General features: G+C 36.4%; 1 protein-coding gene across 4 annotated transcripts in view; it reads right to left on the minus strand.

Annotated features, from left to right (window-relative positions):
- Nucleotides 1–20,515, minus strand: part of LOC136037248 (transcription initiation factor TFIID subunit 5-like) — a 94,434-nt gene that overhangs the window by 16,744 nt on the left and 57,175 nt on the right. For all 4 annotated transcript variants that reach the window (XM_065719863.1, XM_065719861.1, XM_065719862.1 and 1 more), the window contains 2 exons: nt 13,286–13,420; nt 3,924–4,176 (listed from right to left, as the gene is read on the minus strand). In XM_065719863.1, coding sequence (XP_065575935.1) covers nt 3,924–4,176; nt 13,286–13,420 — 388 coding nt within the window. The remainder of the gene's footprint in view (nt 1–3,923; nt 4,177–13,285; nt 13,421–20,515) is intronic.

A 20,515-nucleotide genomic window follows, 5' to 3' on the forward strand; every position in this document is an offset into this window, starting at 1 on the left:
TTCATATTTTAGTGCTTTCTCCACTTAATTTATATTCCTTTTGTTTTCATATGATCTATCATTCACATAATTCTTGTGCAAACCCATTCTCCTCTCTATTAAACATGAAGCCTTTTCACTAATATTCCTAGCTGCAGTCCTAGCCTCCTTCCCTAAGACACCATTAGCAACTTCACAAATTGTTTTTCTAAAATTATTCCAACCATCTTCCACATTGTCAAATTTTAAACTCTCCAGTTTAGCATTCACCTGTTCCTGGAAAGTTTCTCCCCCATTCTCATCCTGGAGTCTTCTAAAATCATAACTTCCCGGGATATAGTTACCCTTCCGAAATTTCACCTTTAAATTTACCCTAGACACTACCAGATGGTGGTCTTTACTTTTAACATCAATAACAGCACTCCAATATAACCTACTATCTTGTATTGATTCTGGTAGTCTTCGGTTTACTATGACATAATCAATAAGGTTTGCTGTCTTACCATCACGTAAATACCATGTCAACTTAAGGGTAATTTTTTGACCAAACACAGTATTGGTTATAACTGGATTGTTAAGCCTACAAAATTCCAAGAGTCTGTAGGCATTACTGTTTTCTTTTCCTACACCAAATTTACCTAGGCTTGGATACCATCTATCCCTATTTCTAAATTAAAAACACCATATGTCTACCTGGGACCCTGTCTATTTGCTCTGTAACTGTAGGTAAAATTCATCGAGTCACTAGTATTTCCGTCAGTCGGTTCAACAGAGGCATATACTAAAGTACCCTGAACTTTCTAGTCATAAATGAGCAATTAATGTTCTATCATTAATACCTTCCCAGTCTAAACAAGACTTAGCAGCTTCCTTATTGATCAAAAGCCCTACTCCCTGTCTATGTGCCCCACCCTTCCCGCTTGAGTAAACAAATTCTATATCACCTAATTTCATGCTTTCAACCCCGAGATATGAGTTTCTGAAACTCCTAATAAGTCCAGTTCGGATCGTCTGAATTTGTAGGTCAAAATGTCAATACGACAGTCTTTTTTTAACATCACAAAATTCCAAGTTGTAAGTACCTATTTGCAAAATACAATTTTTTTTATTTTAGCCGAGAAGGATGATCAGGGATCTTTGCTGTTTTTTCACTAACATTGATCTTATTAAGCAAACTGCCGCAAAAGATCCTCAAAAGGCTCATTCACGCAGAAAATATAAAGTTCTAGCACATGTTCAAAAACATAGGATATGGCGCCACAGCCAAGTTCAATTTTTTCGTCACTTTATGTTGCTGAGCAATGATTTTCTCAATTTTCAGGCCCCACGAGTTCCTTAAGATAAATACGGAGAAAAAATCCCCTCCCAAGCCAAGGGATGTAATTGGACTAGGCGTAGCAAGAATCACAGCTTACGGGTGCTAAGAAATCACAGCATATGTCTTTTTACAAAAACGGTAATTTTTAACAGAATGCGGCTGTTTTCAGAAATTAAGGTAGTACTTAAAAAATGAATTTTAGCGTAAATATCGAGAAGGATAAAGAGTAGCAACCCCTTTCATATTTATATCTACTTGTCCTTCAGATCACGATATGCCCCAGGACCTAGTCGCTGATGTGATAAGAGCAATCCGTGTCTATCATGAAAAGAAATTAGTAATCCAAAAGTTTGTGATATACGAACTGGACGAGGTACCCATACTCTCAGGGGGCTCACAGCCACACTGATTCGCCAGGTTAATGAGCATCATTCTATTGTGGATAATCTTACACCTGAGCTTCTTCAGTTCAGCTCAAATAATGCTAGTGTAGTGCTTCCCAATTGATTTCGGGCCGTTTCCAATTTAGGGATTTCTAAAATCCTGATACCCTCGTGATATTTAATTTTTTGTTCAAAATTTGGCAAGCAGCTCATCTGAAGGAAGCTTAAAAGACCATTAATTTGATGTTTATTTCCGGTCATCCTCTAGGCATATCTTATGCTAATGAAAGTATTGTCTGTGTAAAATACCTTCTAGGCTATACAATGCGTTACTACAATACTATCATGCATCTTTTTTGCTTTTTAAATACATTTGAATGTGACGTCATTCACATGGAAAATATTTTGCTTTCCAAAATTAAGGCTCTAAAGTATAATCAGTCAAAGATTGCACGTCGAACCCATGGCCCACCAAAATATTACCATGCACCATCGCTGGGGTATGCACCCGGCACTGGGAGCCACGGTGCTAGTGTAACTGCAAGTTTAGCAAAAGCTCCCGATGCATCAAAGCACTCAGACTCTAGGATTCTCAAATAACCTCCAAAAAGACTCAAACCAAATAATTGCAAGAATTGTTTTGAGCGTCTTACCGACAATTCCTCCTCCCATATCGTGGGGAGAGCAATCCTCAAATCTAAGGCGACTTAACAAAAAATTGCATGTTGTACTTAATGAGAAAGATGTATGTCAACTCTCTTGTATATGCGCTAAAATGTGTCACAGACACCGATGCTAGGCTGAAGACTCCCACTCATTGTTGTATAATTCGTCAAGTTTCTGACAAGGTCTTTCCAAAAGATTTGTGTGTCATGATTCGGAACTCCACAAAAGCCGAGAAAATCTGACAAGCTCACTCGCACAAATTTGCTTTTGGAAATAAGGACGATTCACAAGGGGAAATGGACAGCCCTGTGATCCTCTGCGACTACGACCGCTTCTGTGTAATGCATTTCGATACTTGCCGATGATGTAATTCCAGTGCCAAAATTGCAAACATGCTGCTGCAAACAGTAATAATGTTATTCGTTGTTTTCACGGTAATCACGCAAATACAAAACATAAACTCTGCAACATTGCATTAATGTGTACTCTCTGTAAGCAGTCAAACAAGCCAAGTGTCCCCTGGCCAGAAAGCTAATGAGGAAACCATTGCCAACCAGCAGATAAAATTGACTTCGTGGACTATAAAGTCCACGAAGTCAAGGACAATAAAAAGCAAAATATCTTGCAATGACGCACTGTGCATATCAGAACATTTCCTGTCAGCTGAGTCCTCTTCCCTATTAATAATAACATTCGGCTTACTAAATTTATCGAATAATTTTCCAACCTCAAACTGTTCAGCTAAATAGTGTTTCCATTGCAAATGGTGAACAGTAACGGATGTCGTATTTTAAATGTGACTGGTAGAGCATCGATGTGGGTGCATACATTGGGGAGCTTGATACCATACTCGACAAAATCAAAGGTCCCCTTTCTACTCCTGTAACAATTCTCAGAGCTTCCTGACTTACAGAAACAGATTCTAATCAAAATTTAATGTAGTAAAATCACACATGGAATGCGTTGCAACGAGCGCAGTACCGTCCCTTTATGCGAAGTACGTTTGGGTCAGAAACATCTGGTTAGTCCCTTAGTCCGGCCTTACGGAAGGACATAAGTTTCTGCGGCATCTACAATCATGATTTACTACAACTATGGAAATCCTAATTTACAAAGAGAAAATTGCTCTCATTTAATCGAATCCATCTAAACGCAGAAAATATCAATTTTTTTCTCATATCAATTTTTTTCAACAAATTCAAACCATTCGAAAAAAAACTAAGCATCGGGTGCGAACCCGGGAACTCGGGATCAAAATCCTAGTGCTCTACCATTTAATAATCTAGTACAGCTTTTTATTTCTTTATAGTGTTTGGTTCGGTCTAGTGCATTGGTGAATGCAATTTAAAAGGTTTCCTAGTATCTACAGTTACCAATATTACCTATTATGAGATAGGCAGATTTGATACTAAAATTAAAACCTGATATGAAACTGACTTCATGCAATTATCAACTATTCCCCAGAAAAGTTACGTTTTGTTCAATATTACCAATACCCAATGTAAGCAGTCATTTTAAAAGTGAATCAGGTTCACCTACATACAGATATTTCTATAATTTTAATATCTGAATAGCACCTGCAAACATTCTAAGCGGTTGGGGGTGATCTGTAGCCCAGAGTCTTCCAGTTCTGTCATAGCCACCCGACGCAAAATAATAGCCATGTGGACTGAACTTCACACTCCAAACAGGAAACTGATGTCCTTTATAGACAACAAGACAGGACCAGACTTGTAAGCTCCAAAGCCGAATCGTCGTATCTTCGGAGCACGAGAGGAGCATTGTACGGTCAGGACTAAAACTTGCGTCATAAACAGGTCCACTGTGACCCTAAAACAAAACATTACATGTTTTCACTTAGAATAAGTAGCTACAAGTACAGAGCTTTTCTTTTTCTTCTTAAAAACATTGTTTCTGAATTCTTACGGATTACTGGGTGAGATAATGAGACTTTGACTATTACAGAAGACCCCATTAAACATCCTTCTATGTTGTTTTAGTGCTCCACTAGCAGAAAAAAAAGAGCAAAAAAAGGGTCAAATCAGGGCTTCCCATGCAAAAAAAGTAATTTTCCTTGTTGTTCAAGGTGGTGCAATGTAATTCTCTTGTTTAGGTTTTCGACCATGTTGATTCCAATGGTGCATTCTTCGTTTCGACCTGGCACCACTTTCAATGAGTTTCAGGTTATTTTCCGAATTTTCATAAATTAATTTTCGCAAAAATCTTCTACCAATAAGATTAGCCAAAATAACAGTTACCGTTCCTGAATCACCTTTAAATGACGATTCTTTCTCATTCGACAATTTTTTTTCAATTGCATTTTTAAATTTTGGTTACTAACTACGAGTTCACTCTTTACTAGGTTGCGTCTGACGCAGTACCCAGCACTTCTCATTTGCACTTAACATGAGTTTTTACGTTTCATGTGTGCTTGCAGAGCTTTTCCTATAAAATCAAATTTCGATAATACCATTTCCAGTGGATTCTAGCGCTGTTTTCCTGCTTGTCAGTATATTTTTCTTTAGTTTAAGATTATTAAACAAACGTAGTGCTAATTTGTCAAAAAGACGTTTTTTTTCTTGACAAAATTTGCAGTAAAACAATCAATTGATTATTGTCTGAGTTAATTGGTAATTATTGTTGTTCTGTTGGGAGTTTAGCAACCAATAAGACAAAACAGGTTTACAGGTGGTGGCGCTTCGCACCACCCCAACACCTTGTTGGTGGGGGCGCTTCGCCCCCCCCCCCTCCAAGCCCCCTCGCGCGCGTAAGTCGTCATGCGCCATATTAGTTACTCGCCATTGTAGTTGTGTCCCTGCGTACCACCTATGAATATAGATAGATTTATATATGTGTTTTGAACTACGTAAAACTTGCGAATATACAACATTCTTGGCTTTCCCATTGTCTGTGCATATACAAAGCCTTATGTACTTATAATGACGTCATATGCAAACGCCAACCCCCAGCCCCCCCCCCCCCCTGCGCGAGTAAGTATATATATACTAGCTGTTGGGGTGGCGCGAAGCGCCACCCCAACACCTTGTTGGTGGGAGGCTTCGCGCCCCCCCAAGCCCCCCGCGCGCGTTAGTCGTTAAGCGCCATATAAATGACGACCGGGACAAAAAAACTAAAAAGAAAAAAAAACTAAAAACTAATAAAAAAACTAAAAAATCTAAAAATCTAAATAAGCTAAAAAAGAAAAAAAAAGGAAAAAAATAAAGGAGAAAAACAAAACTAAAAAACGAATGTATATACAGACCGGGACACCGGGATACAAATGACGACCGGGACCCGGGACACTGGGAATATAAATGACGACCGGGACAATAAGAAAAAAAAAGGAAAAAAATAAAGGAGAAAAACAAAACTAAAAAACGAATGTATATACAGACCGGGACACCGGGATACAAATGACGACCGGGACCCGGGACACAGGGAATATAAATGACGACCGGGACACAGGGACACAACTACAACGGGGACACCGGGGGAAACAGGGGGATGTAAATGACGACCGGGACACCGGGACAGGGAATGGTCGATTAGCAATCACCATCAACAAAGCTCAAGGGCAATCATTAGAATCATGAGGTATAGATCTGAATACAGATTGTTTTCCCATGGACCATTATATGTTGCATGTTCAAGAGTCGGTAAACCTGACAATCTATTTATATGCAAAGACAATGGGACAGCAAAGAATGTTGTATATTCGCAAGTTTTACGTAGTTAAAACCATATATATATATCTATCTATATTCACAGGTGGGACATAGGGACACAACTACAATGGCGCGTAACTATTATGGCGCGTAACGACTTACGCGCGCGGGGGGGCTTGGGGGGGGGCGCGAAGCGCCCCCACCAACTAGGTGTTGGGGTGGCGCGAAGCGCCACCCCAACAGCTAGTATATATATATATATGTGTTTTTAACTACGTAAAACATGCGAATATACAACATTCTTCGCTGTCCCATTGTCTATGCATATAAATAGATTGTCAGGTTTACTGACTGTTGAACATGCAACATATAATTGTCCATGGGAAAAACAATCCGTATTCAGATCTATACCTCATTATTCTAATGATGTGTTCCTGTGTCCCGGTCGTCATTTATATTCCCTGTGTCCCGGTCGTCATTTGTGTCCCGGTGTCCCAATTTGTAATTTCTCTTTGAGTGTCCCGCTCGTCATTTATATTCCCTGTGTCCCGGTGTCCCGGTCGTCATTTGTGTCCCGGTGTCCCGGTCTGTAATTTCTATTCGAACAATCTCTGTGTCCCGGTCGTCATTTATATATCCCGCCTGTGCCCCCGGCGTCCCCGTTGTAGTTGTGTCCCTGTGTCCCGGTTGCCATTTATATTCCCTGTGTCCCGGTCGCCAGTTATATTCCATGTGTCTCGGTCGTGATTTGTGTCCGGGTGTCCCAGTCTGTAATTTCTCTTTGAGGTTCCCGATCGTCATTTATATTCCCTGTGTCCCGGTCGTCATTTGTGTCCCGGTGTCCCGGTATGTAATTTCATCAGTTGACAAGCATGACGTCAGTCGACAAACAACTTCATGACGCATACAGCTCAATCCTTAAAATGACGTCAATCAACAAACATGATGTCAGTCGACACACAAACATGACGTCACTCGACACACACGCACACACACACACACACACAACTTATTTATATATATATATATATATATATATATATATATATATATATATATATATATATATATATATATATGTTTTTAACTACGTAAAACTTGCGAATATACAACATTCTTCGATGTCCCATTGTCTGTGCATATGAATAGATTGTCAGGTTTACCGACTCTTGAACATGCAACATAAAATTGTCCATGGGAAAAACAATCCGTATTCAGATCTATACCTGATTATTCTAATGATTGCCCTTGAGCTTTGTTGATGGTGATTGCTAATCGAACATTCCCTGTGTCCCCGTCGTCATTTATATATCTCCCTGTTCCCCCAGCATCCTCCTTGCAGTTCTTTCCCTGTGTCCCGGTCTTCATTTATATTCCCAGTATCCCGGTCGTCATTTGTGTCCCAATCTGTAATTTCTCTTTGAGCGTCCCAGTCGTCATTTATATTCCCTGTGTCCCGGTGTCCTGGTCGTCATTTGTGTCCCGGTGTCCTGGTCTGTAACTTATCTTTGAGTTTCCCGGTCTGTAACTTATCTTTGAGTGTCCCGGTCGTCATTTATATCTCCGGGTCGTTATTTGTGTCCCAGGGTTTTCTTTTTCTCCTTTATTTTTCAGTTTTTTTCCTTTGTTTATTTCTTTTTCTTTTTCAGTTTTCAGTTTTTTTAGTTTTTTTTTATTAGTTTTTGTTTTTTTCTTTTTAGTTTTTTTTTGTAGTTTTTACCTTTTTTAGTTTTTTTTTAGTTTTTTTCTTTTTTCTTTTTTAGTTTTTAGTTTTTTACCTTTTTTTGTTTTTCTTTTAGTTTTTTTTTAGTTTTTTAGCTTTTTTAGTCTTTTTTGTATTTTCTTTTTAGTTTTTGTTTGTAGTTTTTCCTCGGCACGCTTTCTTTTCTTACCTTCTCTATCGGCCGCAAGTTTTTTGGCATAGACTCTTTGAGCAGCTTCCTCGGCTGTTGCCATTGTAGGTTCTTCAGTCATTTTACAATTAAACATTTTTCCGTCCACGATCTTCTTACAATTAAAAATTTGTCTTTGAACAATTTTCTTAAATACCTTTAATGACGTCGTCGTCATAACAAACATGACGACAACTAACTTCATGACGACCTGATGACATGACGTCACTCGACAGACACACAGACAAACAACTTATTTTTATATATATAGATTAAAATAAGTTGTATGTTTGTTTGTTTGTACGCATATGACGTCATTATAAGTATATAAGGCTTTGTATATGACGTCATTATAAGTATATAAGGGGGCGATTCAAAGAGAAGTTTCAGTATAAATCCTACAATGGCAGAAGAAACAGCCGAGGAAGCTGCTCAAAGAATTTATTCAAAGAGAAATTTTAGTATAAATCCTACAATGGCAGAAGAAACAGCCGAGGAAGCGGCTCAAAGAGAAAAGGCTTTCGGCTAAAAGAGAAAGTAACAAAAGAAAGCGTGCTGAGGAATCACAAGAGCAACGTGAAAACAGGCTTGCAGCTCAAAGAGAAACTACCGAAAAAAATCATGCCGAGGAATCACAAGAACAACGTGAAAACAGGCTTGCAGCTCAAAGAGATAATGCCAAAAGAAAGCGTGCTGATGAATCAGGTACAGCCCAGTCGATGATTATAGCTTGAATAGATGTGTTGCGCCTCAGGAAAAGTTAAACTTCCTCAACTGGCTGCACCACTAGAGCCATTGAAGACTTTGCTTACTGGAACTACGTCAGAATCTAAGCGTTTTTTATTAAACATCAGAAAATATAACTCATATTTCCAAATGAAGTCGTTTGGTGCCCAAATAGAAAATCAAGATCAATACACTGGGACACAGGGAATATAAATGACGACCGGGACACTCAAAGAGAAATTACAGACCGGGACAACGGGACACAAATTACGACCGGGACATCGGGACACAGGGAATATAAATGACGATCGGGACACAGGGACACAACTACAGCGGGGACGCCGGGGGGGCACAGGGGGATATATAAATGACGACGGGGACACAGGGAATATTCGATTAGCAATCACCATCAACAAAGCTCAAGGGCAATCATTAGAAAAATGCGGTATAGATCTGAATACGGATTGTTTTTCCCATGGAAAATTATATGTTGCATGTTCAAGAGTCGGTAAACTTGACATTCTATTTATATGCACAAGCAATGGGACAGCAAAGAATGTTTTATATTCGCAATATATATATATATATATATATATATATATATATATATATATATATATATATATATATATATATATATATATATATATATATATATATATATTTACAGGTGGGACACAGGGACACAACTACAATGGCGCGTAACTAATATGGCGCGTAACGACTTACGCGCGCGGGGGGCTTGGGGGGGGGCATGGAAACGAAAACAAATTGAACAAAACCACGTTTCCATATAGAGTCAATAGCAATGGTCGCTTATTGTTATCCCAATCTTCACAATTCCACCAACAATAATGATATACAGGTAATTCTGGTAATTTCTCTATTTATTTTTCAGCTTTCGTGCATTTATTGGAATTTTGCTTGAATGCTCGAAGTGAGGATTACCTCTCAAGGATTTCAGGGATTACCTCTGCGGAATTCTATTTCAGGTGACGACGGAACATCAGCGCGATCTTATTTCTAGGTAGTCACCCTGCTCGAAGTAATCCTTCCGGGCTGTGTTTTAATGAGTTAACCTTATAGTTTTATAAACAATCCTTTCATAAACAAGCTTCGATAAATCCTCTGACTGAGGGGGGTACATGAATTTGTAGAAGACCGGAATAGCTGCCACATCGAAACGATCTTGATAGATTGCACAGTTTGATAATTTGCATCTAAGATAGCTCGCAGCTTCCTGAAGCGGGGGGATCTCACATTACTGAATTGTTCAACCCGCACGAGATCTGAAAAGTGGACTCCAAGATAATTTAAAATTCAATTCTTTTTTTTCCACTCCTTTGAAGATACAGTCAGGATGGGCCTTTACATTTCGCAGCAATGAGACAAGAAGTTCTCTTATTTTTTATGCATTGAAGCTGACAGAAATCGCATCCGCCCATATCACAGTTTGTTCAAAGTCCACCAAAATATTTTCTTGGTTCTGTCCGGCAGTTTCGTCTTTTGCAGATCATTTTCTTCGTATCATCACCAAAGATGTGAGGTAATAGCGTAAGGTTACCCACTAGGTCATTTATGACACCCAGGAACAGAGTTGGCCTGAAGATACTTTCTTAGGGTGCTCCTGGTAACTCAGGATGTCCTTTGAAATGAAATCATCAAGGACAAATCGTAATGTACATAGACAAAGAAAGCCAGCGAAAATCTCAAAAAGTCTACCATTAAATCCATAGACTTTTATTTCACACAAAAAGCTCTCCTACCTGTACGATCAAAAGCTTTTGGGATTCACAGGGAAGAAGGCGAATATCAGGAGCTCAGCCTACTGGAACAGGAGCTCAACCCACCCTTGATTCAGCGCAATGAGCCTACGTGGATCATTTTCTGCGAAAACCGTGCAGTGTGCCAGCTAAAAACCAATGTGGCTCGAGGTACTGATAAAAAAAATCTGGTACTGATAAGAAGATTTCCGACACGTAAAAACTCTTCCTACGCAGGAGAGGAGGCTAATTGGGTGATAAGTTTTTTTCACTAGTGGGATTGGTATCTGCCTTTGGCACAGGGCCAATGTGAGCAACTTTTACACCAAGAAAAAGATTGTCATTTCTGGCTGATTCAGGGATGATTGATATCTAAATTACTCTTAATAGTAAAATATTATTTTGAAAAAAAGTTAAGGGAATTTTGAAAAAAAATAGCCTGAAGCCCTAAAAAAGGCATTGAATCGAAACCGAAATTACACCATTGGAATCACCATAGCTGAAAACCCTATTCAGGCAACTTATAGTCCCCTGGCTTGAAAAACAAGAAATTTCACTTTTCTACATGGGTAGCACTGACATATTCTCTTTATTTTATTTTTTATTCCTCCAGTGTTAGTGGGTGAATGCAACCTTATAAAGAGCTGTTTCAGAGTTCATTTTACGAAAAATCGCTATATATATTGCCATTTGTAAGTACCAAAATACAAATTTAAATCAAACCAATTTTTGACAAAAAAAACTACATCTTCATATACAAGATAATGAATTTTTGAATTTGATTTTTGATTTTTGAATTTAAAGAAAGGGAATAGTTGTGGGAAAAGTCAAAGTCATGGCCAATTTTAGAAAAAAGCCAAGACAGATTGTCCAATTAAGTGGGCAGGTTAGGCCATGGGTTGCAACATGGGTTGCAACATGGGTTGCAACATGCAACCATGGGTTGCAACAATAAATAATAATTAAGATTACTAATAAAACTGGACAGAGCTCTCTAGTGAAACAGTAGAGAGCTATTTCAAAGCTCATTTTAAACAAAATCGCTATAGCTAATAACTTTTGTAAGCATCAAAATACAAAATTTAAATCAGACCAATTTCTTGAAAAAACTGTATTATTATGTACAAGATGATGAATTTCTTTTTTCTTTTTATTTTTTTTTAGTTTTTTACCTTTTTTAGTTTTTTTTTAGCTTTTTCTTCTTTTTTTTAGTTTTCTTTTTCTTCACTTTTTTGTTTTTTTTCTCCTTTTTTAGATTTTCTTTTTTTTCTTTTTTAGTTTTTTTTTCTTTTGTAGTTTTTTCTTTATTTTCTTTTTTTAGTTTTTTCTTTTTAGTTTTTTTTTAGTTTTTATCTTTTTCTAGCTTTTTTTTTAATTTTTCTTCTTTTTTTAGTTTTCTTTTTCTTCCTAATTTTTAGGGTTTTTTTCCTTTCATTATAGAAGATAGTGTAACAGACGGACAGACACTACATTTTTATATATATAGATAGAAGATATTGTTATTATTATTTTATCTATTATCATTTTTATTTTTACTTTGATAAAGTCCTAAAGTCTTGTATATTTGACAAGCTAATCTATATATATATATATATATATATATATATATATATATATATATATATATATATATATATATATATAAATAAGTTGTTTGTGTGTGTCTGTTGACTGACGTCATGTTTGTGTGTCGATTGATGTCATGTTTGTTGACTAACGTCATTATAAGGATTGAGCTGTATGTCATCATGAAGTTGTTTATCGACTGACGTCATGTTTGTCAACTGATGAAATTACAGACCGGGACACCGGGACACAAATGACGACCGGACACCTTGACACGGGGAATATAAATGACGACCGAGACACTTAAAGAGAAACTACAGACTGGGACACCGGGACTGAAATAACGACCGAGACACATGGAATATAAATGACGATCGGGACACAGGGACACAACTACAACGGGGACGCCAGGGGCACAGGGGGGATATAGAAATAACGACCGGGACACAGGGGATGTTCGAAGAGAAATTACAGACCGGGACACAAATGACGACCGGGACCCAGGGAATATAAATGACGACCGGGACACTCAAAGAGAAATTACAGACTGGGACACCGGGACACAAATGACGACCGGGACAGAGGGGATATAAATGACGACCGGGACACAAGACACAACTTCAACGGGGACGCCGGGGGGCACAGGGGGATATATAAATGACGACGGGGACACAGGGAATGCTCAATTAGCAATCACCATCAACAAAGCTCAAGGGCAATCATTAGAATAATGACGTATAGATCTGAATACGGATTGTTTTTCCCATGGACAATTATATGTTGCATGTTCAAGAGTCGGTAAACCTGACAATCTATTTATATGCACAGACAATGGGACAGCGAAGAATGTTGTATATTCGCAAGTTTTACGTAGTTAAAAACATATATATATATATATATATATATATATATATATATATATATATATATATATATATATATATATATATATATATATATATATATATATATATATATATATATATATATCACAGGTGGGACACAGGGACACAACTACAATGACGCGTAACTAATATGGCGCGTAACGACTTACGAGCACGGGGGGGGGGCGGGTTTCGCGAAGCGCCCCCACCAACTAGGTGTTGGGGTGGCGCGAAGCGTCACCCCAACAGCTAGTTATAAATAAATTAGAACTACAACAGTGAGCTGGGGAAAAAATAAATAAATAATTATAAATGAACTGACGCCATATAGCGCTAAAGCACTGCTACAAACTTATTGAGTATTTCAGCCAAACATTGACCAATCGTCAATGCAGATTTTACAAGCAGCAGGAATAAAAATGGGATGGACATAGTACACTTACATGAAGCGTTTTCGTGTGTTCGCCTGTTCTTTCATCCATCATTCTAGCCAAAACATCTTCCGCTTCACGATCAAGTTCTAGGAGTTGTTCAGCTGGTTTCATCGTGCGAAGTTTCTGCGGAGTCAATGAGAATACCTGCAACAAAGGAATTTATTATATTGGACAAACATCTAGAATTTAAATTAACAAACACTAGAAGCTTAAAAAATCTAAAAAAATCAATGAAATTTGAATCTTGAATTTTGATTTGTCGTTCATTGCTATAGTCAGTTATAAGAGAAGACAATATTTATTTCAAAAAGTTTCACAAAACTGTAATTGATCCAAATTAGCTTCTGATGTCAAGTAAAGAATAGATATCATTTTGAAAACTTGAAAGAGTTTAAGACATCTTGTGGTAGACATCAAGATTACTGTACTTAGTCCCCCAGCCCCACTGTCCACCTTTTATCAGAAAGGATGGCAGGTAAAAATTTGGATTCAGAAAGTTGGATTCAGATAATGGATTTTCTTCAAAATGAAAACTATTCACTTCCAAAGTCTAATTTAGGCTCCGTCGTTGTATATGTTTCAATAAAATAGACCGAAGAAGCAGAATTTAGACGTATGTTCTTTTGTAAACATGTATATTTTCTTTTGCGTCATTTTGATTGTTATTGGTATTTTAGTTTTCAATCATTACAAACTCAGTTAATAGCTAAGTTAAAATTACTTTGGCTTTTATTTGTTATAACATCAACAACAACACAACAAAGAAAAATAACGTCCCAAGACTAATCAAAGTTTACAAAAAATGGTTTCTTTCTTTCGTTTTACAAATGCTGAACTGTATTTCACTGAAAACAATACGTACCTTGAACAATTATTGGCTTATTGCTCTAGGGGAAAACAAACACAACGGAGCCTTTACACAAACTCTTTTTGTACCAAGAGAAAACCCTTATATACAACCCAATGAGTAGAAGATTGCAAGACATGTACCGTCTCCAAACAAATTACCTCAATAATATTAACCTATTAACGAAGAAGCTCTGGTTCCTAGTACAATCTTTATAAAACTGTTTGTTGTTGTTTTTTATTCAGGATAGCTTCCGTATATTATAACTTTTACAGACGCAAAAGTAACTTCTGCGTGTCATAATGCTGGTTATCCTTAAAGAGAACTGGTAAAATATATCCAAAAATTTCTGTCTTTGTCTAAATAGATTAAGTGGTATCAAGTATTTTAAACAGTTTGAAGCCCTTGTTGAGCACAAAATAGCTATGATTAGACATATGATTATTCACGAAGCAAGATTAGAAAATGACTTTTTTCCTCCTAACATAAAAACTCGCATTAAATACAACATTACGGGGGGCATTGAAGATAAAACTGTAAGTATTGGCATAGGTAGAACACCCACATATAGAGAGAAAGTGCCAATATTTGGCAATACTACCAAAAAGTTTCTAATTGAGTTTCGGCTTAAAAAATATAGTGCTTTCAAGGAATACTGTAAAACAGGGCTAAAGACAAAGACGTTGGCTAGAGGTTCCTTCATTGTAAATCCGGATTCGGTTAAGAACAATAATATCGAAACTATCGCTTTGTATAAGCCCACTAATAGTTCCGTTATTTTAGGATCACTGAGAGTAGAGTTCCTAAGGACTAATCAAGCTACAGCCCAGACTAAGGAAAGTGCAGCTATTGAATCGACTGCCCAGGAAAAAGGATATGTCACTTCAGATGACAACTTTATCTGTCCTCCACCCAGCTATGAGGAGTCACAAAGAATGAAGCTGATTACAGCACCACCAGGCTCGATGACGTAATATTACCTCGTTTCAAACGTAAAAGATATGTTGTGAAATAGTTACGTGAAAAAGGAAGTTAGACCTTTGAACAATGTTGCCAGGCACCGAGAAGTGTTCCAAGTACCTTAAATCAGCTTCACCGACGAAACAAATGGACAAATCAAGCGATACTGCTTCAATTTTTTTCACCGTCGATAAAATACTGTAGTTGTTGAAGCTCCTAAAATGGTAGTTCTCAAGAAGAATCTTTTCTTCCACTAATTTATGATTCGTTTAAAGTAACCATGGTTCAACCGATAGCTGCAACCAAGTAAGGGCACATAGTAGCCAAAAATTGAGAAACGCGTAAAAGAACTGGTAAGTGAGAAAAAAATCTTTTTTTAACTTATTCAGGAATGTAACTATTATTTTAAAAAGTTTTGATGGTAAAATGTTGTTTAAAGACCAATTTCCAAAAAAAGCCTGAAACCCCTAAAAAATGGAGTCGGGTCAAAGAAAAAACATCATTGTGATCCCCACGATCAAAACCATGTTCAGGAAACTTACAGTCCCCTATCTTTAACAACAAGAAAACTAGTTTTTTGTACTCATGTGTTCTCTTTTTTATTAAATTTTTCCCACAGCTAGCGGGACACTGGACCTTTATAAAGAGCTGTTTAAGAACTCATTTTAAAAGAAATTCATAAAGTGTAGAATCGGCTAGACAAAAATGTCCGTCCATTTAAACTGAAATTATTTGAACAACACATCGTAACACCCAAAACGAATATGTATTGACTATCCAGCTCTTGTTGGATGAATGTGGTCCTTTCTGGAAAAGAAAGAAGTGTCTCACCTCACCTCCCCTGTCCAACCCTCTCCCTTGTGAAGGCATGTGAAAGGGTGTATTGACAATGAGATGGGGCATTGGACAAGGTGGTTATTATAGCGTACTTCATTTTTTGATCTGACTCTTAGTTTTAGAAATTATGGGCCATTTTGTTTTTTACTATGGTTTTCTGTTCAAAATAGTTAAATTATTATTCAAACTGCAAAAATATTTATGGTGTCCGAGCATCCGGGTTGCAAGGGTAGCTTGCAACCTAGTAAGAGACGACCACGTCCAATACTAAAAAATAAAGTAGCTCATAACCCCTAAAAATAGTCTGATCGAAATACAAAGAGCACTGTTTGAATCACATTGTCTTGAATAAGGAAGAAAATCCATAGGCTTCAAAAACAAGACAAATTGCTAGGACTATGAAATTCTACATCGAGGGCGTCTTTTTTTCGGTTTTTTTTTTCACTCAGTTAGTTATAATAAAGAACGAACTCTTGCCTATACTAACTTTTATAGGCAACTTAACTATAGTAAAGGCTTGTAAATATATTTAGTCAATTTCTTAAAAATTCCTTTCAACAGGGAATCTAACCCTGGTCAGCGACGTAAAAAGTACATATGCTTATCGCATACATAGATTAAAGTAATTCGAAAACCTTAAAAACTGAAAAAAAAAACTAAAAAATAAAAAAAATAAAAAAAGAAAAAAAAATAAAAAGAAAAAACGTAAAAAAAATAAATAAAAAAGGTAAAAAACTAAAAAGAAAAAAAACTAAAAAAAGCTAAAAACATAAAAAAAGAAAAAACTAAAAAAAACTGGGAATTGCACAAATATTTCAATATATTTTGACAATAGATTAAAGTAATTCGTAAACCTTAAAACAGATACCCAAAATTTTGAGGTTTATTATAAATTGTTGGAGCTTTAGCATGCTTGGCACGTAAAGATTTTTCCAAGTGTCAATGTTAGAATGAACATTGACAAATTGAAGAAAACAAATCAATAAAAAGAAGAAATTAAAAAAAAGAAAAACTAAAAAAGAAAAAACTAAGAAAAGAAAAAACTAAAAAAGAAAAAAAACGCAAAACCACGCAGTTAGATGAAAATTCACCTGGACAGCGAGAGTCAAAACGTATCAAAACTGAAAATGATAGCGATGATGATTGGGTTTGGGATTTTGACTTGGATAAAGTCATCAATGCCTACCAGATTTTAGTTAAAAAAAACAAAGGTTCGGCGATATGTATTTACGTCTGAAAAATAAAGAAGAAAAAGAAAACTGAAAAAAGAAAAATGGTAAAAAACTAGGCAAAAACTAAAAAGATAAAACTAAAAAATAAAAAAAATTAAAAAAAAGAAAAAACCTAAAAAGAAAAAACGTAAAAATAAAAAAAAATAAAAAAGGTAAAAAACTAAAAAGAAAAAAAACTAAAAAAACTAAAAAAAAGAAAAAACTAAAAAAAACTGGGAATTGCACAAATATTTCAATATATTTTGACAATAGATTAAAGTAATTCGAAAACCTTAAAACAGATACCCCAAATTTTGAGGTTTAATATAAATTGTTGGAGCTTTAGCATGCTTGGCACGTAAAGATTTTTCCAAGTGTCAATGTTAGAATGAACATTGACAAATTGAAGAAAACAAATCAATAAAAAGAAGAAACTAAAAAAAAGAAAAAACTAAAAAAGAAAAAAAAAACTAAAGAAGAAACTGTATCTATATATATAAAAATAAGTTGTATATATGCATGTTTGTTTGTTTGTGGGTTTGCATTTGACGTCATTATAAGTATATAAGGCTTTGTATATGACGTCATTATAAGATGACACTACAGACCGGGACACCGGGACACAAATGACAACCGGGACACAGGGAATATAAATGACGACCGGGACACTCAAAGAGAAATTACAGACCGGGACACCGGGACACAAATGACGACCGGGACAGAGGGAATATAAATGACGACCGGGACATTCAAAGAGAGATTACAGACTGGGATACCGGGACACAAATGACGACCGGGACACAGGGAATATAAATGACGACAAGGACACGGGGACAAAACTACAACGGGGACGACGGGGACACAGGGGATATATAAATGACGACGGGGACACAGGGAATGTTCTATTAGCAATCACCATCTACAAAGCTCAAGGGCAATCGTTAGAAAAATGCGGTATAGATCTGAATACGGATTGATTTCCCATGGACAATTATTATGTTGCATGTTCAAGAGTTGGTAAACCTGACAATCTATTTATATGGACAGACAATGGGAACCAACTAGCTGTTGGGGTGGCGCACGCCAGATTATATCTTCTATATATATAAAAGAAAACAAACTAGAATGTAAAAACTGGAAATTGCATAAATATTTCGAAATATTTTGACAATAGATTAAAGTAATTCGAAAAAAGAAAAATGGTAAAAAACTAAAAAAAAACTAAAAAGAAAAACTAAAAAAAAATAAAAAAATAAAAAGAAAAAAAAACTAAAAAAAGCTAAAAAACTAAAAAAAAAAGAAAAAACAAAAAAAAACTGGGAATTGCACAAATATTTCAATATATTTTGACAATAGATTAAAGTAATTCGAAAACCTTAAAACAGATACCCCAAATTTTGAGGTTTAATATAAATTGTTGGAGCTTTAGCATGCTTGGCACGTAAAGATTTTTCCAAGAGTCAATGTTAGAATGAACATTGACAAATTGAAGAAAGCAAATCAATAAAAAGAAGAAACTAAAAAAAAGAAAAAACTAAAAAAGAAAAAAAACTAAAGAAGAAACTGTATCTATATATATAAAAATAAGTTGTATATATGCATGTTTGTTTGTTTGTGGGTTTGCATTTGACGTCATTATAAGTATATAAGGCTTTGTATATGACGTCATTATAAGATGACACTACAGACCGGGACACCGGGACACAAATGACGACCGGGACACAGGGAATATAAATGACGACCGGGACACTCAAAGAGAAATTACAGACCGGGACACCGGAACAAAAATGACGACCGGGACACCGGGACAGAGGGAATATAAATGACGACCGGGACACTCAAAGAGAGATTACAGACGCTCAAAGAGAGATTACAGACTGGGATACCGGGACACAAATGACGACCGGGACACAGGGAATATAAATGACGACCAGGACACAGGGACACAACTACAACGGGGACGCCGGGGGCACAGGGGGATATATAAATGACGACGGGGACACAGGGAATGTTCGATTAGCAATCACCATCAACAAAGCTCAAGGGCAATCGTTAGAAAAAAGCGGTATAGATCTGAATACGGATTGTTTTCCCATGGACAATTATTATGTTGCATGTTCAAGAGTTGGTAAACCTGACAATCTATTTATATGGACAGACAATGGGACAGCAAAGAATGTTGTATATTTGCATGTTTTACGTAGTTAAATATATATATATATATATATATATATATATATATATATATATATATATATATATATATATATATATATATATATATATATATATATACATATTCACAGGTGGGACACAGGGACACAACTACAATGGCGCGTAACTAATATGGCGCGTAACGACTTACGCGCGCGGGGGGGCTTGGGGGTTTGCGAAGCGCCCCCACCAACTAGGTGTTAGGGTGGCGGGAAGCGCCACCCCAACAGCTAGTGAAAAATAAGTTGCATACAAGACTTGACAGTAAATTCGCTAGTAAACTAAAAAAAAATATATAAAGAATCGGTCTGGACACTGCCCAAGAAAATGACAAGGGTGTCAATAATTAACGAAATTAGAAAGAAAATTTTAACAAAATTTTGCTCTATTACTGTAGGCACTTATTAAAGAAAGCACTTGAAAATATTTGCAAAAATTCCCATATCTCAAAGCATAGATGTTTAATTATCAAAGACAAACATTAATGTTTAATAGATTTCATATTACCATGTTTTGAAAAATCTGATTTTACAGTCTGTTCAAAATGCTGGTTGTGGAAAATTACACAATTTTGTCTTTTGTACATTCGGAACAAGACAATTTCCTAAACTAGAATTTACGAATCTAGATAATAACAAAATATAAAAAAAAAATATTTGCAAAGAATTACAGTAAGGTTAGTATATGTGTGCCATATATGCTGTTTACTAACAAAAAATAAATCGCAACACTTTCCAGTCATTGTGGAATGGGACCTTTGCTTAGGAAGGGATTACTACTACTACTACTACTACTACTACTAATAATAATAATAATAATAATTATTATTATTATAATAATAAATCACTGGAGCACCAAGCGACCTGAGGCCATCACAGCTACGCACATTCCTCCTCCAACCTCAACCTAATCTATTCAAGGCCTCCCTGCTTACACCCTCCCAGGAAGTTCAAATTTCCTTCAAATCTTCATCTATGAATATCCTCCCACCCCAGACGAGGACGACCTGCTTTCCGTGTAGCCCCAGACGGATGGCGAAAAAGAACAATCTTCGGCAATCTATCATCCTTTATCCGCAGAACATGGCCAAGCCATCTCAACCTTTCTTTCATTATAGCCCTAGAAAACGGGATTGAACCACATTTTTCGTAAACCTACTGTTTGAAATAC

Source organism: Artemia franciscana, chromosome 16 (genome assembly GCF_032884065.1).
Source record: "Artemia franciscana chromosome 16, ASM3288406v1, whole genome shotgun sequence".
In the NCBI taxonomy this organism is placed as follows: Eukaryota; Metazoa; Arthropoda; class Branchiopoda; order Anostraca; family Artemiidae; genus Artemia; species Artemia franciscana.